The sequence below is a fragment of the Eublepharis macularius genome, chromosome 10 (assembly GCF_028583425.1).
Source record: "Eublepharis macularius isolate TG4126 chromosome 10, MPM_Emac_v1.0, whole genome shotgun sequence".
In the NCBI taxonomy this organism is placed as follows: Eukaryota; Metazoa; Chordata; class Lepidosauria; order Squamata; family Eublepharidae; genus Eublepharis; species Eublepharis macularius.
This window is the reverse complement of record NC_072799.1, coordinates 1,122,230-1,148,125: the sequence shown is the minus strand read 5'-3', so window position 1 is coordinate 1,148,125 and position 25,896 is coordinate 1,122,230. Positions and strand designations below refer to the sequence as shown.

At 48.4% G+C, this 25,896-nt stretch overlaps 1 protein-coding gene across 2 annotated transcripts in view; it reads right to left on the bottom strand.

Annotated features, from left to right (window-relative positions):
• The window catches only part of EXOC6B (exocyst complex component 6B), a 245,827-nt gene that overhangs the window by 205,248 nt on the left and 14,683 nt on the right, over positions 1–25,896 (bottom strand). For both annotated transcript variants that reach the window (XM_054989943.1, XM_054989942.1), the window contains exon 2: positions 2,302–2,467. In XM_054989943.1, coding sequence (XP_054845918.1) covers positions 2,302–2,467 — 166 coding nt within the window. The remainder of the gene's footprint in view (positions 1–2,301; positions 2,468–25,896) is intronic.

Below are 25,896 nucleotides of genomic sequence, written 5' to 3'. Positions count from 1 at the left end.
GGGGGGAGTGGGAAAAGGGGCCACGGACTGGAGGAAGATGGAGACTTGGGCATGCGGAAATTGTGCTCACTGGCGGTTCTGAAACTGGCATCCAAGCCACCTTCCGGCCACTTCTAATCAACGACCCCAATGCAGAGCAGATTCAAAAGCAAAGTGAAAAACCTGGTCCGCAGGAAGGGCTTTCCTTTCTCCTGTCAGCTGGCTGTGGGTCTCGTCTGACCAGCAGGTACTTTCTAGTTTGACCAAACAGGCACTTCTCAACATGAAATGCCAGGTGATGCAGTCACATGAGGGGGCTACTCCCCAAGTACTAGGACACCTGGGAGTTTCTGCGAGGCCAGGAGGAGCCTAGGCAGAAGGCATGACTCTGACGGCCCCATCTGCTGAAGCAAGGCTCCTCGGTGAGCAAGAAGGAACCACAGGATCCAACACAGTCGAGGGTTTTAAAAGGGGGCTAAGGTAGCTCCGCAATAGGTACAAAGCAGAAACTGGGTGCATGTGTAACACATGTAGACTCCCCAGGAAAAGCCCCAGGACAATGCTGGAGCATCTGCTTGGCATGCAGAAAGTTTCAGGTCCCAGACCAGGCAGTAGGTGATGTGAGAGACCCTTCTTGAGACCCTCTACTTGAGACGTGGGGCTGGCCTGCACAGCTCCTGCCTCTGCAGCCCTTCCCCAGGATTCCCAATGCCAGTGACTGCCACCATCTCACCCACCAACCCTGAGAGAGTTGGCAGAGTTTTCGTGTTGATTCAGGAGCGGGCCCATGAGTGGAAGGGGCTGTGTTTGGGCCTCATGGGTACACCTGGGAATCCCCTCCCCAAAGGCTCTGCTGTTTCTCCCATAAGGTCACCCTGGAGCTTCAACAGAGCCTGGGACAAGGGAGCCAGAGCCCCTGTGCTCTGGAGGCCATACCCCAAGCACTGCCATACCCCAAGCACTGATCGAGGAGCCTCCTCTCTTGGACTCTGCCACCAGGGCCCAGCGTCCTCTCTCAAGAACATCTACGGGGAAGGGCAAGTCAGTCCCTACATTACACTTCTGAAGATGTTCATTCCTTGGTCCAGGGCCAAATCCTGAGCAGCACTTAGAAGAGAACTCTTTCAATGAATAACTCTAGAAGTGAAAAGGCTCATCAAATCCACAGTGGTGGCAGATTGCTGCAATTTACCTTCTACAACAGACAGGCAAATCACTGTCCCACTGAAGAATGCCACCCACAAGCATCCCACAGATGGTCCTGTGCCCAAGATGCCAAGGAGCGGGCTGGGAAACTCTCTGGCCATGAACAGAAACAGTCACAGAATCACAGAATCTGAGGGTTGGAAGGTACCTCTAAGGTCATCTAGTCCAACTCCCTGCACAATGTAGGAAATTCATAACTACCTCCCCCCGCCCACGCACACACACACACAGTGACCCTTACTCCATGCCCAGAAGACGGCAAAACGCTGTCAGAATTCCTAGCCAAAATGGCCTGGGGAAAACTGCTACCTGACCCCAGTGATGTCATCGTCAGCACTACAGATCTCCTTAAGTATGGGGTGCAAAACCACAGGCTCTCTTTGCAGCAAACAAATCAAGTTGCCACTAGCCACAAGCAAAGGTGCAGCCAGCACAGGTACAAGGAGGGCAGCCCCTGCAATGGGGGTGTTTGGATCAGTCATGAAAGTGTACACCGCAGGATTTTCAAGGGAGAACGGCTGGGTGTGTCAGGAAGTGGGAGACACCTGCCGATAAACTCCTGCAAGCCTCTACAAATAACCTGCTGTTCCCAAAGCGACAAGGACGTCGTACAAGTCGTAGGGAATCCCCAAGACGAAGTGCATCCCATGCAACACTTCCATTTGGGAGAGCTACACTGTTTGGGGAGATCAAGGAAGCGGCCTGATTCTGCTGCTCCCCCTTGCAATGGGGACAAGAGTGCTAGATCGAGACATGGCGCTGCCAGCTCCTACTTCCCTCGAAAGCCACAACACTCCGCCTCAGCCCCAACTCAGCATCTGGGCAAGCACTTTGTGCACTGGAAGTGCCCAAGGCAAGAAGCTGGCTAACAAAGTTCTACACACAATCCCACTCCCACAGCAACTAAATGCATTACTCAAGAGTAGGCAGCAAGCAGCAGCATCACTGCAGTCATGCACCCCATGTCCGTCATGGCTGCAACTTCTGCAGTGGGTCTCAGCGGACTTATCAATAACCAACAACCAACCAACAGAACGAACATCCAAAGATGTCTGTTGCCACTTTTTGGTTCTTCCAAGAGGCCCTCTAACCAGATGGCTTTACTCCACTCCTTACCTTGAGCTTCTGGGCTTCGGCTCGGACTTTCAAGAACTCTGTGATGGCATCCACAAAGCCCTGGTAGTGGAAGTTGCACATCTTTTCAATCTCACGGTCATGATTCCGGATGCGAGCATCAAGCTTCTCCATGAAGCGCCCATGTTCCTCGCCATCGTAGACAGACCTGGAAGAGGCCAAAAGCAACATCATTACATGGTGCTGACATAGCGGGGCACATGGAAACTGCTTGCCTTGGTGGCTGACGAACAGCTTCGACTCTCCGCTGAGCAACATCCATTCACCGAACAAAAGAATCGCGAAGATTGTAAGAAGGAAGGGGCACAGCGCCCAACTCCCCACTGCCTTGGCCTGATAAAGGCTTCAGGGAATAATACGTCTGTGGCGGGGGGGGGGGGGTGGAAATACGCAAAGGTGCTTCCTTCCCTGAAACCAGGCAAGGTCCCACCACCACGTCCCCAAGACTGGGTCAAGCAGGACAGAGATTCACAGGGTGTTTTGTGTACAGGGGACAAGGAGTCTAAAGCTAGCGGAGCCCATAAAATAAACTGCAGAGGTAAGAGTGTGAGGCTGTGCTGGGAGGAGCAAGAAATGTGATGGGGCAAGACAGAGAAAGTGGGTGAAAACCGGTGTGCTAAAAGCAAATCAGAATAAGGAAGAGAGAGCAGGATACGAAGAACGAAACCTGAGTCTTTGGCTTAGGAGAAACAGAGGGTAACTGGGTGAGAGAAGAGGACACTGGTGTGGCAAGACCATCCATGGTGGAGGACTGCCCGTGAGCATCCAAGAGGCGACAGAGGTCCATGTACAAAAGGCCGGCTGGAAATAAGCTAATCTCCCACAACAAAAGTGCGTGTCTGGGTTCTGTCTGTATCTGTGCTCCCCTGAGTGGCCTAGTTGAAATGGCAAAGGCTTGCATTCGTGCTTCCCAGATGGGCAAAAGCTAAGGTACGTGTGCTGAAACAGCAGCGGGTACAGCAGTTGGCAGTTCTTTCTCTCCCGGGTATATTTACAGTTTGGCTTGTAGGAAGCTAAAAAACTGGTACTTCCAGAGTTCATAAATGAGACAAACAGCGCAACTTCATATGCCACTTTATAAATGATGTATTTTACAAGTAAAGACCCACAAGAAACTCAGGAAGGGAGAGGGAGTGAAGCCCCTGCCTCCTGCCCGCTGCCCGCTGCCCGCTGCCCGCTGCCTGCGCGCCTTCTCTCTCCCTGGCAGGGGAAGCTGGGGCAGCAGAGCGGGGAGGGAGGGAGAAAGGAGCCGGCGGCGGCGGCACCTCCTGCTTCCCCCAGGTCTCACTGCTGCTGCTTGCCGGCTTCTCTCCTACAGCTTGGGAAAGGATAAAGACCCAGCAGCAGAGCCTCCACCTCTTGCCAGCTGCGGCTGCCGCTCAGCCACTACTTCCTTTCCCGGGCCAGAGCAGCGCCTGGAGGGGAGCACTCTGGCTGCTGCTTCTTTCCAGTTGCTCACACTGGCTGTTGTCCGAATTCATGCAGACAGTTTTCCTCTGATTTGGGGACTCTTGTAAAGGTTTGTGAATTTTGTGCAAATCCGGGGGCTCTGCATAGTTTGTAGAAGAATATCTCCTGGCCCCATATTCTGGGTTTTTTGATCCAGACAGGGACCAAGGCTGAGAAGCAGTAAAATAAGTTTAGGTTGATGATGAAGTATTGCATATATTTCCCCCTAAATTTTTATCTTTCCCCAAAGGGAAGAAGCCCCTCCCTCCCCATTGCTTTCAAACTCCTGGAAATTGTATCTCTGTACTCAGCACCACACACTTTTTCCAACTCGCTATTCAAAAGTGACCAATGTCATTTTATTTATTTAAAATACTTCAATGCAGTCTTGCTACCCAAACAGGGTCCCCAAGGCAGCAAACATCAAGAAATTAAAATATTTCAACATTAAAACAGCATTAGTATATATAAAATAATTCAATAAAAAAAACCACAGACACACAACACCAAAACCAGGGAGGAGGGCCAATAAGAGTTATCGGGGGTATGCCATTTAAAACAAAACAAAAAAATCTTCATCTGCTGGTTGGAGGGAGGGGAGGTGCGTAATATCCCTGGGGAGGGATTTCCAACGTTTTGGCACCATAGTCGAGAAGATCTTGCCTTGGGCCGCCACCCACCTAGCCTCGGACGGAGGAGGCACTCCAAGTAAGGCCACCAATACTAACATCCTGAATCGAGCCTGGAAGCAAGCTGTGAGCCAGTGCAGACGGAACAAGACTGGGGTGACAGGGTCCCTACAGCCCACTCCAGCCAACATTCTGGCCACAGCACTCTGTACCAACCGTAACTTACAGACAGTCTTCATGGGCAGCCCCATGAAGAACACATTTCAGCAATCTAATCGAGATGTTACCAAGGCATGCACCACAGTGGCCAGATATTTCCTGCAAGGAAAGACTGAGGGATCTGGGAATGTTCAGTCTGGGGAAGGGGAGGATGAGGGGAGACATGGTTGCTCTCTCTAAGTATTCAAAGGCTGTCACTTAGAGGAAGGGAGGGAGCTGTTCCTCTTGGCAGCAGAGAATAGGGCTCAAAACAATAGGCTTAAACTATAGGAGGAAGACACCGGCTAGATGTTAGGGGAAACTTCTTCACGTTAAAAAGAGTCCAGCAGTGGAACTGGCTGCCTGGGGATGCCCCCTAAGGGGTTCCCCCTAGATGGCACCCTTCAAAGAGCGGCTAGACGAATCCTTATGGGGAATGCTTTCAGCTGCTCCTGTGTTGGGCAGGGGGTCGGAATAGAGGGGTCTGTAAGGCCCCTTCCGGCTCTAGGATTCCATGGTGAGTGTGGTCACTACAGGTATGCAAAAACCAGTCGCTCAACTGTAACGGTTGCTCTCTAAACAGTCCCCATGTACCCAGTTTGGTGTAGTAGAGCACCAGTTTGGCTTACTGGTTAAGAGCGCGGGACTCTAACCTGGAGAACCGGGTTTGATTCCCCACTCCTCCACTTGAAGCCAGCTGGGTGACCTTGGGTCAGCCAAAGCTCTCTCGGAGCTCTCTCAGCCCCACCCACCTCACAGGGTGTTTTGTTATGGGGATAATAACAACATACTTTGCAAACCGCTCTGAGTGGGCGTTAAGTCATCCTGAAGGGCAGTATATAAATCAAATGTTGTTGTTGTTGTTGTTACCCACACTGATGGTCTGCACTCACACATACCTAGAGTTTGGGAACTTCTAGAGCTAGCATGTATTTGTTATGAATCGTTTCTTTATTAAAACAATTTTACCCTGCCTTTCTTCATGGTTCAAAGCAGTTTGTAATTAATTTATAAAGTGCCGTTAATGTATGTGGCCCTTTAAAGAACAATAAACAAGAAATAGGTCCTTGTCCCAAGGCACTTGCAATCTACGTTTTTACATGAATGTGTGTGTGTGGGGGGGGGGGCAGTATTTACAAACGATCACATTGTTTGATCTTTTCCGAGCCTTTAAGGTAAGCCGGAAGGGCAGGAAACCAGGCCGGCTTGCCTGCGACGGCGGTTCGTTCAGTGCTCGTCTGTGCCTCGGATCCAGAGGAGTTCGCTGTGTTAGTCTGTAGTCGCAAAGGAGTGAAGAGTCCAGTAGCGCCTTTAAGACTACCCAAGACTAACCAACTAATGCATCTGACGAAGAGAGCTGTGGTTCTCAAAAGCTTATGCGACAATAAAAAGTTGGTTAGTCTTAAAAAAGGTGCTACTGGACTCTTTACTCTTTTGCATCTGTGCCTTCACACTGATGGGCTTTGTGCCTGCACAGAGCAATGAATTTGGAGACTCACAGAGCTGGCTTACAGGCGAAAGGATTTCCTCCCCTCAGAGGGGCAGGCTATACATTCCTCCCCACTCAGTTCCTTCTGGATAAAGGTTATTTATTTGTTGAGATGCAGCTGTGCAGATGACCACTCAAACAAGACTGACACGGGAGGCCACCTGGTTCTGCTTCTGCATAATCTCCATGCTTCCCACAAAAGGATAGGGACACAGCTAAAGACAAAACGACATTGATATTACTGGCATAGCGGCAGAGCTTTCAGTGTTCAAAGTCCTGGGCATTTACAGCCCTGACTGGCCAATATCACAGAAGACAGCAGGACTGGGACTGAGAGAAAACGGCTTGTTTAGGGGCACCCAATGGGCTCATAACAGCGGCAAGAAAGGACTGGGGAAACAGCACACACTCCTGTTTATACTAGGCTGCAAGCAGATTCTCTCATTTAAACACACACACACACACACCCAGAGGGCACTGAATGCCAGTTCAGTTGGTAGAGCACATGCTTTGCATGCCAGAGATCTCAGGTTCAATTCCTGGCACCAAAAAAAAGATCAGAGGAAAGAGGCGTCGTTGCTTCATGGTCACAGGCATGTAAAATTCAAAATACCATCTCTAGTAACATTTGCAAAAGAGCAGTTAAATGAGGGAAAGGAAACTGAAAATCTCATTTGACAATAGTTCCAGGTGCATCAGTTCCTGGCTCAGCGTGCGACCCTCAAAGCTGCCCTGGCCAGCATCCAGCTTCAGACCGTGAGGTGCCAGCTGGGGCCAGATGCCATCACGGCTGGGGAGCAGGCAGAACTCGAGGGAAAGAACAGCCGCAAACCCCTAGCCAGGTAAAGAATTTTCCTCTGGAAAGAGTATGCTTTTTATATGAAGGCTGCGTCTGCCATCTAGTGGCAGTTTAACATAAACAACAATTTCTAAAGTTCTTGCGAGCTTTTATTCTTAACACAGAGCAAGTGGAAAATTAGAAAATGATATGTATTTGTCACGGAGAAAATTGCAAGCCCGCCTGTGGTTCAATTAGGGTTTTTTTTCTCATTCCTTTTTTTCTGTTATTCTCTTTTTCTACATCTTCTTTCTCTTCTTCTTTCTCTCCCTTTCCTTCCTTCCTTCCTTCCTTCTTTATTGTTTTTTTTGGTTATATGTATTGCTAATTTGGTTTGTTTGATTATTTTGTTTTTATTTCTTATGTATTGTTTATGGTTTACTGTCTAAATAAATAAAATTAAAAAACATAAAACACCAGTTTCAAAACTATATTAATAAAAGATCCATATCAGAATTTCAAGGAAGATCAGAAAAGTATTATGCATTATTGTATTAAGATAAGCTGTGGAAGAAGTTTAAAAGAATACAGTAGCAGTTGTATAACTTAATGTAGATAGAGCAATAATAAGACTTTAATTAACTGATTTTTTTATTTAGAAGATTTGAAGTACTGGTTGAATTTTGAGAGCTTCAGAATTATTGTGAAATAATATTTCTTCAGTTTCTTTTTTGGTTTTTAGCTATGTATTTCTTTTTTATTTTATCTATACTCTTTTTCTGTAATTTGTAATACATGTTCTTCTCTATACTTTATATTGTCTAATAATTAAAGATTATTCTACAGTTTAGGCAGGGTAGCCACGTCGGCCTGCAGGGGCATTTGAGTCCAGGGGCACCGGAGAGACTCTGAAAACCTGGCTGGTCTCGACCGTGCCAACGGACTCACAAAACCCTGCCGCTGACACGCAACTCGGCAGGAGGCTCTGCTGGGGGGGCCCGTCTCCATCCAGTGGGGCTCGCACAGGAGAGCCACCTGCCAAAGGCCGCCCCCGGCATGCCAGCCAGTTACATAATTAGACTTTTAAAATGTTAGCTTACGTATAGCCCAGCTTCCTCGCTCAGATTCAAGGCAGACTACAGAGCAAGAGAGAGAGAGAGAGAGAGAGAGAGAGAGAGAGAGAGAGAGAGAGAGAGAGAGAGAGAGAGAGAGAGAGAGAGAGAGAGAGAGAGAGAGAGAGAGAGAGAGAGAGAGAGAGAGAGAGAGAGAGGGGGGTAACCACGTAGTCCTGGGCATCCGATGAACCTTGCAACGGGACTCGGAGTACAAAATTAAATGACAACATGAACAGCAAACTGCCCAGGCCAAGACACTGCAAGCAGTGCAGACTGGGAGGTTACAAAGGCACAAGGCAGTGCAGCACCTTCTCCCCATCCCAGATGAGGGTGCCCCCTCTGGACCGCTCTCGGTCCCGCTCCAGTTCTCCAGTTCTCCGCGCACAGAGATCTCCGCTGTGCGTTGTGCTCACCAGCGCAATAACCATTTAGCATTTTTAATTCTTCGGTTTGATCAGAAGATGACCTAACGAATCTTTACTTTCATGTTGGCAGGAGTTAGTCTGGAAACATGCTCTCAGTCCTCTTCCCTTTTTCTCATTCACTTCTGCCACCCCATGGCTTTACAAAAAATATGAATGTTCAAGGAAGAATTAAGATGAGCTGAGTGGGTGCTTGTTATGCCAACGTGTCTTTGCACCGTGGGTTCTGAACAGAAGGGCAGGGGTAGAAATTGCACATGAAGTGCTAGAACTCTTGGGCCTCTACAGAGCCATCATCTTCTTTGCTTTTTTGGAAGGGCCTGCTGCTAATACAGATGCACACTGAGCAGGGGTGCCATACCTCCTGCCTTTCTTGGCTGGCACGACAGAAAGGCACAGCCATTCAGCTGTGGAGAAAAGTCCTTTGTGGCATGAAAAGTAAAGGCAAACTGCCCTGGAAGACAAACTGCCCAAGAGAACTTGATTCTCGAAAGCTTATGCTACAATAAAATTGGTTAGTCTTAAAGGTGCTACTGGACTCTTTTTGATTTTGCTACCACAGACTAACACGGCCAACTCCTCTGCATCTATGCCCTGGAAGAGTCACTTTGCCACTCATTGCTTTAGTCTTAACCAGTGCTGAGAAGTGAAAGGTTTCCAGATCTGCACCTCGACTGCTTCAGCACACCTCCACCTGCCCACAAGCAGGCACCAGCAGCACCGCCCCAGGAATCCCTCACTCAGCCATCGAAGCAGCACAAGCCGGAGAGGCAGGGCAGCAAAGTGCGCACAGGACAGGTCTCGGGCCAGCCCACCTGACAGGGCAGGCACAGGCAGAATACGGAGCATTACTTGATGTACTCCACTTTCAGGTTCCGGGTCACATCAAAGCTCAGTGAAGGAGGACAGCTCAGAAGTCTGCCTAACCTGGAGGGCAACTGGCCAACCCATAACTGAACCTGCCCCCTGCCCCTGGCTGCTGCTCAATTGGGACAAAGGGATTAGCAGCCAGCCTGGAACTGGGACTCATTTAAGGAGGAGGAGGAGGAGAAAGCAGGAATCTTACAGGCTGGAACCACTTTCTGGGAACAGGGACACAACTGCTGTCTTTGGCTTTCATTAATAAGGAGAACAAAAGCTTGGACTTCAATTATGAGACAAGAATGCTGCAGTGGTTTTTAATCCTCAGCCATTTTCTTCCCATTAAGCAGCAGCATTTTGTTTATTAGAAAAGTTAAAAATAAAGCAGAACAAGAATGGAACTACTCCTTAATGCACACCCAATGCAAATGGTCACGGAATGCCCTGGAAGAGGTCAGTGGGTGCACGGCTGCCTCCGGTCTGCCCCCCTCCCAGCAATGGCAAGAAAGCAGCGGAGCTCTGTGGAGATCACGGGCTTAGCAGCTGGCCTCTGCTTGCCAACCTCATCGAAACCCTTCCTTTGGGTAGCCAGAGAAGGTGGGGGACCTTGGCCCCAGCATGATGTGGGTGGAGGGCTGGGTTCAGACCCCCAACTAACAGCCACTGCTGGGTGTGCCACGTCTTGACAGTCGTCGAGTGCTCCTCAACGGCCTTCGGTCCTTACAGCATAAGCTGCTTCCAGAAGCTATATATACCCTCCACCACTCTCAGACACCACTCAAACCTACAAGCACAAGCTGCCAACAACAAAGAACAGCACACTAGTGTGTGTCCGTGCATTCACACAAACACAAACACCTGCTCCATGTTTCTGTTTAATCAAATGCAAATTAGCGTTAGATTTGTTTAATTTTTGAGAACAGCTACCAGCATTTAAGAATTTTTAAAAAGCATTTTATTTTGCGAAGGGAAAAAATGTTCCCACTCATACTTTTAAGCACAGCAACGTATTTGAGAAAGTTCTGGTGGCTTTATAACAAAAAAGTAACCCACTCTTCTGTTGTTAGTAGCTTTGGGTATAAATTTCTCTGCCAACTGAACACAACCAGACAACAGCAGGTTTTGAGTTTGGTGGCACCTTAGAGACCAAAAAGCATTTCAGAATGTGAGCCAGAGCTCCCTTAGGGACTCCAAGGTGCCCCGGGGCTCGAATCCCGCTCTTCCTACTGCACACCAACACGGCCACCCACCTAACAAAGAGCGGTGCAAGCAGCTGCTGAAATGGGCTCTCCCTCACAAAAGAGACGTTTCAACGCTAAGTTGAATCCTTGTTGGCTTTATTTATTGACATTATTTATAATTCTCCTTTCTCCCTGAGACTCATGCTAGATTACACAGTGCGGTGCGTAGAGTCGTGTTTTATGCTTTGACCATTAAACGCAGACTTGGGCTGTGTGCAAAGCCATCCAAAGCCACCATATTTTTGTCACACCCGCACACTCCTGTCCTCCCTTCCTGCACAGACCAAGCTTAACGGCTTCTGGTTTAAAACAAACTTTGGTGTCCAGGGAAATACAAATGCAGGAGTCTCCATGAATCAGAGCTGGCTTACTCTTCGGCAGCTGGGATTCCAAATCATCATTTAATCCTGGTTAGATTCTGGGTTTGTGGGGGCTGAGCAAAAGGGGATTCACCCAGGTCTCTGCATTCACACGCCCCAGGGGAAGCAGAAATCTTTAGCTGAGCTGCATGTGAGCAAGGGCAGTGCAAGGGAAGACCCCGAGCACAAGAGGCCATTGATCACAGCAAGGAGGGGCTTCGGGTGATATCTGGAACACTCCCTGGATCTGTAAAAAAGCAGTCCAAGTATTCAGTAGACTTCTCTCCCTGTTAAATCCAGCAACTGATCGGGAGGAACCCCTGATCAGTCAGAGACTAAAACAGACCCTCCCGGCAGGCACGATGGGTTGCAACATCCTTTCATTTCCAACGGAATGGCATGGCAAGCAAGGAGACGCAGGTGGAGATGGGGAGATGGGCTAGTGAGCCTGTCAGGGGCACAAACACAAGCCACACATCATTGCTTGGGCTAACGTTTGAGTCAACCTTGACATAAAAAGTCAAGGAAAATCCACAAAATGATGGCCCTACCTAAAACTACCTCAGGGTGACCATCAAGAGGTCTGCTACCTTCCCAGTCAACAAACTTCGAGCTAACAGCGGAGAGGCTGGCTGCGAAGGCTTCCTTAAGAGCTGAGCTCTGGGGAGGATTAGCTCAGCCCCCCTCGGAGGGGAACACAGAAGCTGCTGAGCGGCCAGCAGCTCCAGGCGCCGCTTCTTCGGAAAGGAAATGAAGAAGAACATCTCCGAGGGACACGACCAGGGAGCAGTTTCAGCTCCAGCGCTCTTCTTAGGGACCGCGCCTTTGCCATGTGAGGCTGAGAGCGGAAAAGACGGGGGGGGGGGGGTATTAATACGCAGCCGCCGAGAGTTCCAGGAAACCCAGGAGCCGCCCAGAAAGGACGCACGCCCCTGGCAGCGCCCCCGGCACAGGCACACACGCCCCCGCCCCCGCGAGAACTGGCCGTAAGCAACCTGTTTCGCTTCCCTCCTTTTGGGGCACACAATGGAAACAGTTCCGAAGAACAAAAGCGGCGCGTCAGCCAGCAGGCTCTGCCCCTCCCCGGCCTTTTCGAGTCGGAAGGACGCTTGATTTGCACCATGTGTCGGGGGCGGGGGGGGGGGAGGCCCAGAAGCAGGCCATATCAACGCGAGCCCTCCAAGCGGGTTGGTAAACACGCCCTGCGGCCACCCCGACAGGAGCAGGCCCGCAGCGCCCCGTGGCTGGGTGGCAGAACCCCTTGAAAGCGTCCTCGCCGCCTGCGACGCTCCCGGGGAAAGCGCTGCGCCAACACAAGAGGCAGACTCCACGGAAGCGGCCACGCTGCCCTTCACGGGATGTCGCTCCGGCGCATTCAGGCCCTGAGGAGCAGCAGAGAGGGCGGGGGAAGGCGGGGCTGCCCACCCGCCACCCGCCCATCGCAAATCCAGCCCCGCCCCCAGGAGACAGCAGGGAACCAACCGCTGGCCTGGGCGGCACCATCACAGCGCCGGAAGCGGCCGGCTAACCCAGAAGCCCGCCGGCCTCTCCAGTCCTCCCCGCAGGGGGCTCCGCGTCGTCCCCACGTGCGCGCACCCACACCCACCCCCACCCCGTGATGTCCCTAGAGGGAAGCGGGGCCTCCTGGCGCTGGGGCTCCCTCCTGGCTCTCCACACCTTCATTCGCTTTCGGCACGGAAGCGCAGTCAAGTGCGTGCGGAGAGGCCCCTCGCACCTCCATCCTCCCGCTCCTCGGCTCCCTTCGGAATTCGCTGGGCCAGCGGCCACGAGGCCCTCCAGGCCAGGCCGGCTCCGCCTCTGTTCTGACTGCCTCCTCGCCAGGCACCCTCTCACGATCTCCCCCCCAGGACTCCTGCCTACATCCCCCTCCTCTTCCAGCCCCACTCCTCTGCAGGTGCGCCAAGCTGCCTTCAGAGGGGGAAGTCCCAAGGAGCTCTCAAAAGGGGACTGCAACATAGGAGCGCATGTCCATGGATGCTGTGGGCAGAAAGGGCAGCAACACGCCAGCGGCACCATCCAGGCAGGACACAAGCCCTTTCATGGAGCCAGCAGGCACACGCGCACACGCACACAAACACAATGCCAGTGTGATGAGTTCCACGGGGAAGCAAGGCGGGAGTCTGCAGGTAGAGATTACCCAACACAACCCAGGCCAGGCCGCCACACAAACAAAGACCAGGAGCCCACCATCACACTAAGGTGCCTGCAGAGCACATCAGCCCAAGCAACAGAGGAGAGACCAGAATCTCCAGACTACAGAGATCAGTGCCCTGGAGAGGCAAACGTTATGGTATACCACAGAGTCCAGGTGAAATCCCTCTCCAAACTCCCCCCCCCCACAGGCACCACTCCCAAGGCTCCGGAAAGCTCTTGGGCCAAAGACAAACCCAGAGACCAAAGCCTAAAGCCAGGCGGTATTTTTGGTGCCTGCACTTGTCCTGCCTAGAAAAAGTGGGGTGGGGGACAAATTCACGGGGAAATCCTCTCTCCCCCCAACATGCCCTAACTGAAGAACAGCATCCGAGACAGCAACATGCTCAGGGCTCTTCTTCTCATGTGCCAGTGCACGAGGACATGGCACAGACTGAAGATACAGGCAGTGTTTATTGAGGAGACAGGAGAAAAGAAAGGAAACTTTCAGTTCATTGGTTCTGCTCTTACTTAGGACATTTAAAATGACCACATCTGGGACTCAGAAGGAATTAGCCACTCGGGGACCAGGAAAGCGTTAGGAGAGAGTCCTCCAGCATCCCTTCACTAACAATGGCAAAACCATTCATTCCAAAGCCCACCACATATCAACCAACAGAAAATCAAACACTGCAAAACCATCCAAGGTGCTTTGCTGTTGGCACCAAAAGAGGGAAAGGACAGTTAGCATGGGCATAATCCACGGGGAACGCTTTCCAAGCAAACCCCAAACAGCTAAGTAAAGTCTTGATCTCTACGAGACCAATACCCGGCCAACCTTTGCAGACTGCACCCTCCATTGGCAGCCAGGGACCTGGACCCTGAAGGGGGCTCGCTCTGGAACGTGATTGTTGTAAGACCGCCACGAGCTGGGCGCACCCAAGCCACAAGCAGCACAGCCAAGCCATCTACAACATTAACTAAAGCATAACTCATTACTCGAGACAACTTCAACCGCAAAAGCCGCCACTAGCAAGAAAGGCTTGCTAATGTACCCTAATTATCTTCTTACTCAGATTTATACTCCCTGCAACAGACGAGGGTGGATGCAGTCCAGAAGAAAACTGGCAGGCATCCATCTTCAACTGACAGCTCGGTCCTCCCCTTCGAAGGGCTGCTTACGTACTGCAGATATTCTGCACAAGCCATCCTCTCCCCACAGCGTACAAGCACACGGACCACTCTCTTTAAAAGACTCCTAACCAACCTTTCAGCAATTCCGTTTCTCCAAGACAGCTGATAAAAGAATATATTAAATATTACAGCAGAGTAAAATATTACAAAAATCATCATAACCAACATTACATAACAAGAATCAGGTACTGTAAAATGGAATCAAAACACCTGGGAGAAAAATCTGTGGGAAAGACCTCCCCCGCCCCAAGGGAAGTCTGTTAAAAGCCCTCCCAAGACTGCTTTTGGTTTTTAAAAATCGGGGCATTCTTTCATATATGCGTCTGCAATATGCAGCTTGATCCAGATATCAGGGCAGATGGTCCACATACACATAAGTTCGGATACACTGGAGACACCTGAAAAAAGAAGTCATCAAAGCAAGGTAGCAAAGGGATGTATCTGGAGATAAGATGGAAAAGAGAAAAGATGTAAAAATCCAGGAAAAATGTTATTTTTCCTCCACCACCCACCCATGACTTCTCCCCAATTTTTCCAACAACAAAAAATTGGGTAGTATTTTTTTAAAAACCCTCCCAAGAAATATTTTTTGCTTTGAAATGCATGAAATGCTTTTTAAGACAAAGCTTCAATCATCCAGAACAAATTCTCAGAAATTCTGGGGAACACTGGGAAAAAAACCTGGAAATTTACTTTTGTTCTTTTGGAATAAACGAAGTAAGGTAGCATATGGTGAGTAATTTACAGAGTTCTCCCCACCCCCCTCATGCATGTGCGCTTTAGTATTGAGTCATAGATGCAGAGGAGTTAGCCGTGTTAGTCTGTGGTAGCAAAATCAAAAGGAGTCCAGTAGCACCTGTAAGACTAACCAATTTTATTGTAGCATAAGCTTTCGAGAACCACAGCTCTCTTCGTCAGATGCCTGATACAGAGACTGGTCAAATGTTTTGGTTACATCCCTCTCCCCCCCTAACTGCATCTTCTCTCTCCTCCCCTTCTCCTCCCTCCTCTTCTATATTTGACCAGTTTCTGTACCATGCATCTGACGAAGAGAACTTGATTCTCGAAAGCTTATGCTACAATAAAATTGGTTAGTCTTAAAGGTGCTACTGGACTCCTTTTAGTATTGAGTGTTTGCAGAAAACTAAGGCCTTTATACTTTTTCATTCTATAAATATGTCAGTTAATACCAATTTATATGTTACATTTGTATTTCAGAATACATTTTATGTTGTTAAGGCAGCATAGTTGGTTTAGGTCTGATAAGAACAGATAACTTGGTAGAGAATGTTTAGCCTCAAAGCCAAAAGGCGTAATTCAAAATTTCAAAAAATGTCTGGGTTTTTTCTTGGGGGAGAAATGGTTTTCCTCGTGGCTTCAAAATTTCCAGAAATTTCACTTGCATCAGAGCGCTCAGCTAGGCGAAGTGCAGAGCACTCCTGCAGAAGGTCCAGTCTGCTGGAGAAATGTTCCTTATTTAGCTGAGTGGACAGAAAGAAACCAAGGCAAGGACCAGCAATAAGCGGAATGCAAAGAAGTACAACGAAGGGTGTGTGGCACCAGGCAGAAGACGTATTGCAAGACACCAGAGGGAGACGCCAAAGGCATCGTACAGGATATAAACCAAGCAATCAGACAACATAAGACAACCAAAGAACCATACAGACAGACCAGGATAACCCTAGAATCAGAGAACAATGCGAGCAAGCTAGGTGTACTATAAAAGGTGTACTATAAAAATACAGAAATACTATAAAAATACAGAAATTGGATTACAGTATCTGATATTGCTGTCTGGTAAGCTAGCAAAGCTTTTATTCAAGGTGTTTAGTTGCACTAACTTTTTCAGCAGGATTTGAGTGCGGAGGCACCTTTGAGACCAACAAGATTTTCAGGTTATAAGCTTTCAAGAGTCAGCGCTTCCTTCTTCAGATACAGGGAGGAGTGGAGATCCCTGAGTCTTTATATGAGAGCCAGTTTGGTGTAGTGGTCAAGAGCACGGGACTCTAATCTGGAGAGCCGGTTTTGATTCCCCACTCCTCTGCTTGAAGCCAGCTGGGTGACCTTGGGCCAGTCACAGCTTCAAGGAGCTCTCTCAGCCCCACCCACCTCACAGGGTGATTGTTGTTGTGGGGATAATAATGACACACTTTGTAAACCACTCTGAGTGAGCATTAAGTTGTCCTGAAGGGCGGTATATAAATCGAATGGTGTTTGTTTGGTTGTTGTTATATCCCTGTCAGGAGGTGGGAGGAGTGAAGCAAAGAAGGGAGTCAGGATGTAAAGACACAAGGCAGCTTGATTAGAGCAGAAATTAGCATCTGCAATGAGGTAAGAATCCTGTGTGGGGACAGAGTTGGCATCTTGGTTTATTGCAGGCTCTGGTCTCTGGTCTGAGTCTATGTCAGTGTTGGGAAGTACATTATTATGAGTGAGAAGCTTAAGCTTAGGGAGCTGCCTGTGGGCAAGGAAAGGTTTGCTTCCCACTGCTTGTGAGAGAAGAGAATCATTTCCAGTATACGTTGCAAGTCAATGATGATGCGCTGAACTGTTTTGAACTGAGAGCTGTATGTGACCACCAATGTTGTTCCCTGTGGGCCTGCCTTGTAGCAGGTCACCCCTTGGTATTCTTCTGGCTTTGTCAATCTGTTTTCTTACGACATCAGATGGGTACTGTAATTCCAGAAATGTACGTTGTAGATCCTGCAGGTGAGAGTCTCTGTCAGAGGGATTGGAGCAGATCCCTCTGGTTGTAACGTAGAGCTTGACTGTAAGTGATGGATTGTTTGGTGTGTTTAGGATGGTGACAGGAGCCACGTAGAGATGTTTGCCTATCAGTCGCTTCTGGCATACGGTGGTTCTCAAGCATCCGTCATGTAATTGTACAGTAGACAATTGTCTAGAAATGTACTTCCTGTGTAAATTGATTCACAGTCAGGTTGATGGTAGGGTAGAAGCTCCTGAAGGCTGGTGAAATTTCTCTACCACTTCTTCCTCAAGTGTCCAGATGAGGAAAATGTCAATAAATCTCAGGTATAGGAGTGGTGTTAGTGGGTGGGAGCTGAGAAAGCGCTGTTCCAAGTCAGCCATGAAAATGTTGACCTATTGTGGTGTCACGCAAGTACCTGCAGCTGTGCCATTGATGTGAAGGAATAAACTGTCACCAAATCTGAAGTAGTTGCAGGTGAGGACAAACGGGCAGAGCTTGGTAGGGAGGGCAGCTGTGGTGCTGACAGAGATGGTGTTCCTAATAGCTTTGTGGGGGATGTTAGTATACAGAGACTCAGCATCCACGGTGGCCAAAATAGCATTTACCTGGAAGACTGTCAACAGGTGGTACTTTTCTCCAGTTTTTTAAGTTTTCAGATTTTTCTGCAAACCTGGGGAGTCCCCCAAGTTTGTGGATCTACCTGTTTTGTGTTAGGGTGGCTCCAATCTACAGATTTAAGTATATGATATGGAAATGATTAAATCGAACTGAAGCGTTAAAAAAATTCAAAACTAACACACAAGCTGTACTATAGCATAGCATACTGTCCAGTGCACTATTCCAAATTTGTAATCTTGTTTTATTGCACTGTTGATTGTTATGTACACAGTTCTTACCACACTGTTTTTCATCATGTAATCTGCTTTGAGACTCGGAGAGAAAGGCAGACTATGAGTGAAATAAAGAAACTAGAAATAAACAACATATTCTGTAACACTGATCCAAAGGATATTAAGCAGGGGTCTTACAAAAGAAAGATGAGAGTGATAAAACCACAATAAAGTACCTGAGCATTATGATTACAAAGGATCAATGAGCTCCGAAAACTGAATTTTAATAAGTTCACTGTGGAAATTAAGGAGAAGCTCTCTTTATGGGCTGCTCTGAAACGTTCATTGCTAGGAAGGATAAATGCAGGAAAATTATTGATTCTACAAAGTCTTAAAATGACTTAGCTTGGGATGGAAAAAGCCAAAGCCTGGCTGGGTGATTTCCAACAGTTGATATTCAGTTGGGGGGGGGGCTTTGAACCCCCAATTTAAACTGTATTCCCAAGCAGCTAGACTACTGTAGATCTCACACTTGGCAAATCCTGGTGAGGATTATCACCTATGACTGCTCAGGAGCCCGCTGAAATCTTTTTGCATGCCTATTTATATGGCTGATGCCAAAAGACAGGAAAATATTTTGATTGTAATCATCGCGTTACTTCCAACTCTACGATTCTATGAAATAAAGTAAGGGATCTGCACAACTTAGCCAGATTAACTGAATACCAAAGATTCAGAGGTTGTGCCCTGCTGTGCCCAACAAGGATGCAACTAAAACTGAGCCAAAATAGATGTTTCCCAGAGGCACAGCAAACACACACACACACACACACACACACACACACACACACACAAACGCCTTCTATATACATGTCTGACTCCAAAACTGTCCAGGCCAAGGCCAGAAATGGCTAAAGAAAGCAACCACAACATTCTCTTTAAAAAAAAGTTATTTGAAAAGAAAAAGGCAATAAGCAATACATAAAGAAACATACGTAGAATATATGACAATCCATTTAAGCTACAGAATATTGATCTTCTCCATCTCCTTACTTACTTATACTCAAGATTTTATGCGCAACATTTTGCAGTCAATATTATACTTGACATTTTATATTCAACATTTTAAAATATTAATTTTCTAATTGGTCTGCTTCCATAATAATTATAGTCAAAAAGGTCTTTCAATTTTTCCTGAAATGCTAAGATTGGTCTATTATGCATATAGGAAGTTAATTTAGCCACAGACACATATTCATAGTTTGCTCATCCATTTGGTCACATCTGGATATGATTCTGCCTTCCATTTTGGTGCATATACTACCCTCGGCACCGTCACCATATATTTAAAAAGTTCGCTGTGTACTTTTGTAATATTACTAGGTAAGATATTTAAGAACATATTTTTAAGATTCAGCACAAAGCGAAACTTTTATATCTGTTGCATCTCTTCATGAATTTGTATCCAGCATCTCCTCGCCTTCTTACATGTCCACCACATATGACAGAATGCATCCATTCACTGACATTTCCAACACCTTCCACTGTGGTCCTTATTGGTTCTCGCAATGTCCTTTGTACTATCTAAAAACATTTTGTACCATTTGACAGTCTGTAAATTTGATTTCTTTCTCCAACTATCTGAAGCTTGACAGCTGCACACCAGTCTCGCTGGTGCTGCCTTGGAAACCCTGCCCTGGGCCAATGCAGCAGCCCACGCTGGGCTGCCTGAAATCAGTCGCTGGAGAATCACAGATTGTTGTGACCTAGATACAACTTCCAGGCAGCCCCCTGCTTACGGTCAGCATCCCTTCCTACCAGAACCTTGCCCAAACACGTGGTAAGGACCACAAAAGGGGAGAAAAAACAACAACCCTGAAAATGAAGAGTAACCAAGGAGGTTAGACTCCCCCCCCCCCTCCAAAAGAGAAAAGATTAAAAGCACTGGTATATAATTTAATCAGATAAAAATACATAAGTTAGATTTAAAAATATCCACAATACGGTTCAACATATAAGTGCTAAATACATAATAAAATCGCTCATATACAGGTAAATTAGTACATTTCGCCTCCATATGTACAGAACCAAAAACCAGATGCACATCAGCCCAAAGGCCTTTTGCAGTGGTATATTTATCTCATAAGCAGCACTCCATCGATATAATAAATAAATCACAAATGCATGACCTAGCACAAAATAGACACTGAGGTGTAATATAGAACCATGTGGAGTGAATTCATTAACATTGTTCCACAGAACAGCAGGAAACATAATAAGGGCAATGCACCAACACAAGAATTGTTATTCCTTTGCCCGTACGTCCCTTATAGCCCAGGCAAGAGTGTAAGATTCAAGACGGAGTGCTGGATACTGACCAGAGATGACGCCCTCAACGTTTCTGTTCAGTATCCAGCGCTCCATCTCACTTGCGTATTTTTATCCAATCAGTTAAATTATATACCAGTGCTTTTAATCTTTTCTCTTACAATCATAGTTATTTATTTTTTCCCCAACCTCCTTGGTTACTCTTGTCCAAACCCAGCCGGGAGAGGAAGTGGCCTTTGATGCAGCAACAGTTTTCAAGTATGAACTCCTCATATCAGCAGGAGGGATAAAATTCCTAAAGTGGAGGCAGAAGACCAAAGACAAAGGGAGGGGCCTTAACAATAGCCTGAGCTTGCTTTCGTCTGCCAGGAAGGGCTGCGCAACCAGCACACTGCTTGATCTCCTCCTGGAGAACGGGTGGCTTGGCGGGAGCGTGCACGCAGCGTCCACGGAGGTGGCGTGCAAGATGCCGTGGAGTCATTCATTTTCCTCTAGAGGGCAGCAAAGCCACAGTTCTCTTCCCAAAACCAGGGCAGAGCAGCAGCATCTGGGAGGCATGATGGGCCCGTAACGTTCGCTGCCAAGGTGTGGGGTTTTTTTGTTGGTTTTTTTTGCAATCTGCTTTGAAACAGGCCCCAAAGCTCCACTGCAGACTGTGATCCAGAGTCATGACTTGGTAGTTCAGTGCTACAGAGATTGCACAGGGAACTAAATATTAGACAGGGATCCACAGATACCTCCATCAAAAGCCACCCTCCCACCGTGGCTTGGAAATTACAGCACACCAGAACTGCAGTTGCCCTGTCCCTGGAGGAGAGCGTGTTGCACAAAACAGATTCCAGCTACAAGTGGGGCATCCAGGCATCTTCTGAAGATGGACATGGGGTGATGGGAGTTTTAGCCTCAGGGCCTCTTAGTTATCAGCAAGAGCAGGTCACAAGCCACCGCCCCGAACAGACAGGAGGCCGCCTGAAAAAGCCCCAAAAGAAAGAGCCTTTCTCTGGACAGGAAAAATCGAAGCCACCCCAGAAATCCAGAGGCCAGGCAGAGAAACAGGCGAGGGGGGTGGGGGTGGGGGGGTGGTATCATTCCACTCACCCAAATTCTGCACTTTCACCAAGCGAGCCCTGCGGTCTTGCCCTACTAAACATACTTGCCAGAGTCTCCATTTCTCACAGAAATCTGGCCTCTTTCTGGCGACCGCGGCCTTTGCTCAGCACCACAAAAGAAAGCCCAACACATCAGCGTCCAATGTGCCCCCAAATGTCCCACAGGGGTGGCCTGCTTGCGCTGAGGCCAGTGAGCAGGGAGCAGGCGGGCAGAGCGGGGGTGGGGGGCCTCGTCCACCTGGAGACAGTTCAGACCGTTACTGCTAAGATCTGGGGTGAGTGCGTGTGATGCTGGGACAATAAGCAGCGGAGACTTTCTGTTCTGAAGAAGAGGACACTCAAGCATCTTAGAAGAGGTCCCTATTACACGTTCAGGGGTCTCTAATATGAGCAAATGCCAGGGGGGGCGGTTATACACAGTGTGAGAGGCCCACCTGCTGGCCTTGAAAAGAGGAAGTGCAAAGAGAATGTAGATCAGAAATGGATCGCTGCTACTTACCAGGACAACTATTTCCACAAGTGCCTTTAAACCAGCACTGGGCTACTACCGGGACAAGGGGAAACTCCAAAAGATGGCAGACAGCTGCTCTCTAGCCACTCCATTCAACCTGCAACCCTTAACTGTCTGGTAGACAGACAAGCATGGGACAAGAGTAGGCGCTCTGTCACAGCCAAGGCATAATGATGAGCCCTTCCTCAGAAACAAATTCAGGACTCTGTTTCCTGTACGGAAGCACACAAAGGTGGGGGGGGGAGGGGGGATAATCGCTCACTAAGCCGATCAAAACACAGGATGTTTAAGAACAGGGCCTTCTGATCTGGCCAGAGGGCAAAAAGAATCCCGCTTTCCCTCTGAAAATAATCATTCTCCAGGCCCGTCCCCACCCCCACCCCCACCCCCGCCTTCAGAAAAATGTACAGGTTCTTCCTGCAAACATTTTGCACCAAGTAACCTAAATTCATCAGTATGCAGTAACACCCTGCCCTGTATCTCTTTCTCCAAATGGCGTGAAGATGCTCCTGGAGAAGCGCCAAACGATAAGGGCGGGGGGAGGCATGTCAAAACGGAATCCTGACGAGATGGGAATAACGCTGGTTGGGAAGGCCAAGGTCCACCAGCACTGCGCTCCCCACCATTGCTGGGGCTCAGATGACACCCGCTGGCTCAGTTAAGGTCCTTCTGGACCCAATGGTATTATGGGAGCAGGAGCAAGAATGGCCTTCTTCAGCTTCCTCTAGCCCGGAAGGCGGCATCCTGCCTTGACTCAGCTGACCTGGCCACATGGAGCCATGCTAGGGTTATCTGGAGGCGAGAGGACCACAACGCACTCTGCCCTAGAAGTCAACTAGTCAGTGCAGAGCAGGGCCTACTGAAGGCGCCATCCTGCAAATGTGCGAGGCGAGCGGCTGCCCATCCATGTGAAAAAGGTCAGTGGTGGCTCCCATCTTGCAGAACTGCCTGCCTGAGAAGGGTGGGAAGGCCCCACACTTCTGCTGTTCCTCAGAATATGCCAAACTGAAATGTTCAGCAGGACATTTTTGAACAGAGATTAGAACTGTAGTAGAATGGAAGTGGCCAGGCGCACCTCTTCATAAAGGTATGGGATTGTAGTCCGCTGCAATAATTATTGTCGGTATCACCAGCTTTTACCACGTTGTCCTAGGCCAAGATGTAATCCACTTTCTGGTTTATAGTACACCTCTGTCTTCGATAGTCTGCTGCTCACATTTTCTAATTCTATAATCCTAGTCAAATTATTCACTGGTTGCTTTATGCTGTCTAAGTGCACTGTTGATGTCCTATCATGAGCCTTGAGTCTCAGTGAGAAAGGCACCCTATAAATAAATACATAAACTCATTTAGTGCCTTTGAACGAAAGGGCATTTTCTGCAGATGGGATGCGAGCCTTCAGCCCCACTGCCTTCCTCGAGGGAAAAGCAGGAAGAAAAACCAGGCACCACAGACCCAGGCCAACACTTAGGCAAGCACTTTTTATACAAACAGACGGTATTCACACCACAAGAGCAGGCAGAGGGAACGTCAGGCTGGGCGGCAGCCTCATGGAGCCGAGCTACAAATCCAAAGGCAGATGCCTGCATTTGCACAACACGCAGCCCTGACCTTCACTGCATTAAGCTAAGAGACAGCAACGCCTGATTCGCATCTGCCATGCTTCCCCCTTCATCTAGTTCCACTGGCCTGATGTTGCAATGAGGCATTTCATTTTAGGTCAACTCAATTCAAGATATGCAGGCAGAAACAGCAAAATTCTAAACCTGGATTATTCAGATGAAAGAAGTTTGCCTTCCCTAGACAGCCAGAGCCGAAAGTCGGGGCGGGGAGAAGGGGCAGCAAAAGAGCACACACTGAACAACAACCATTGCAATAGTTTCAGGTGGGTGGCCATGTTGGTCTGCAGTGGAACAGCCAGATTGGAGCCCAACCGCACCTTGCCGGTTACACTGACAGGATCTGATGAAGGGAGCTCTGACTCCTGAAGGCTTCTGCCTTGAAGATCTGGTGGGTCTCTAAGGCGCCCCTGGACTCAAATCCTGCTGTTACACTGCCAGCAACTCTGGACATCGAGCCTGTGATCCAGGATCCTGGCAGCAAGCCTGTTTCTCAGTAACATCTTAACGGGGGCCGCACCCGACACAGTTAGCAAGGGTGCCTGGCTGAAATCTGCTGGAACGCCTTCTGCAGACACAAAGGAATCAGGCAACTGCAGCCTCTCCACTGGTGACCAGTTACCAGGTTCAGTTCAAGGGTCTGGTTATCACCAACAAGGCCCATCACGGCCTTAGACCCTACCCCCAGGAACGCCTCTCCTGACACACTTCACTGCAAAGCCTTCAGAGGGGGCCACTCCCCAAGTGGCTAAGGTTGGCAACTGCCTGCTCATGCGCCTTCCCTGTGGCAGCTCCCACCTCCTGGCATGGCCTGCCTGAGGAGGGCTCCTGCGTTGCTACCATTCCGCAGGAGGGCCTTCGGAGGGACGGAGGGCATTTATATAAAAAGTTTAGAACTGCAGCGTAATGGAACAGTCAGGAGGATGCTTTCACAAGTGAACAGGATTGTAATCTATTGCAAAAAAAAGACACCTCAGTCATGGTACCAAAACTCTGGAACCCGCTGCCCAGGAAGATCCGTTTGTCCCCCCTCTGTTGCCGTATTCTGACAGCAGGTGAAGACTTTTTTGGCTTTGCTTGGCATACCCACAATAACTGTTATAGGCCCTCCTCCCTCTTGTGTGGGTGGGTGGGTGTTTCTTATTGAATTATCTTTAGAGCATTTCAAACGTTTTAAATTTAAATTGTTTAAAATGTTGTTTTAAATTTTTTAATGTTTTAACAGTTGCTGCCTTGGGGACTCTGAGTAAGAAAGGCAGCATACTAATGCTTTAAATAAATAAATGTGCATAGTATGCATTTGCTTTGACTGCAGAACCGTCTGTAACCTACTTTCTGCAGCATCTACAGCATGGCATGCCTGGGACAGTTTTTGTCTGCACCGTTTCTAGTTCTGCAATTGCTATTCTTCTGTGCTGCGTACTGGAAATTGCACGCCGCCTGACTGCACTGCTTTCGTATTTTATAATCTGCCTTGAGACTCAGCAAGAAAGCTGGGCTAGAAATAAATAAAATGAAACAGTGCAAGCTACACCTTAGTCAGGGCAAGTATAAAAGTCTCACTTAAAGAAGCTTAAAATCCATTTCAACGCAGAGCTGGACGCACGGATGAAGCACAACGGATTCGTTCGGCGTGGGCGACCCAAGGCTGCTTCCGGCAATGCTGACAGCAGCCGGAGGGGGTCACGAAGCAGGGCACGTCTCGCCGGAGGCACGTCCAGCTTTTGCAGTCCGAGGGACGCCAAAGGCCTCTCTGAGCAACATGCACCACTCGCCCCCTCCCAAGCTAGGCAGGGCAGGGGTGCCGCCACTCCGCCCCCTCCCCCAAAACTGACCAAGGGAGGGGAAAGGGGCACGAGTTTTTGGACTTGTTTTCAACCCACTGAAGTCCAAAACAGTCTTCTCCCGGCTTCACAATACTTTAGCCACTCACTTAACCCACAGGAGTCCTGTGACACCTTAAAGGCTGACAATGTTTTATTCCATCATAAGTTTGTGTGGACTGGAGCTCACTTCAACAGAGGAAAGGACTAGACCCTAACTAATGCCAACATTTATGTTGAAATTTTGGAAAGCCTAATTTGAGTTATACAACTGCAGAACCTATACATGGTGGTAGTGCAAGTATTTTGTGGAAGAAGGGTAACTGGAGCTCTCCGTTGGATCCACCAACATTTATGCAGCAGGTATGAAAACAAAAAGTGGCATCAAGGCAATCCGGTAAAATTAGGGTTTCATGGAATTAAAGAGTGCCTCTCATTGGTCAACACGAGACTATCTGAAGGCTCACAGGGACTTTGATCCAGGAGGCCTGTTTTGACGAGATGATCCAATGAGTATATGGCTCTGTGGAAGCTGACTAAACTCTCTAATCAAATTAAGGCACATAACTTAGAAGGAAATATGAAGAAAAGGAACATAAATGGAGCCTGAAGGGGAAATTTATAATCGTTAAATAATAAGAATAAAATTAACAAGCTAAGATACAAAACTTGCTAGGCTGAGCAAAACATTGAAAATAAAATGTTCAGGGGTTCTCTTCTGTGATGATCATTATTAGATATTCTATTCAGAAGCATCAGAG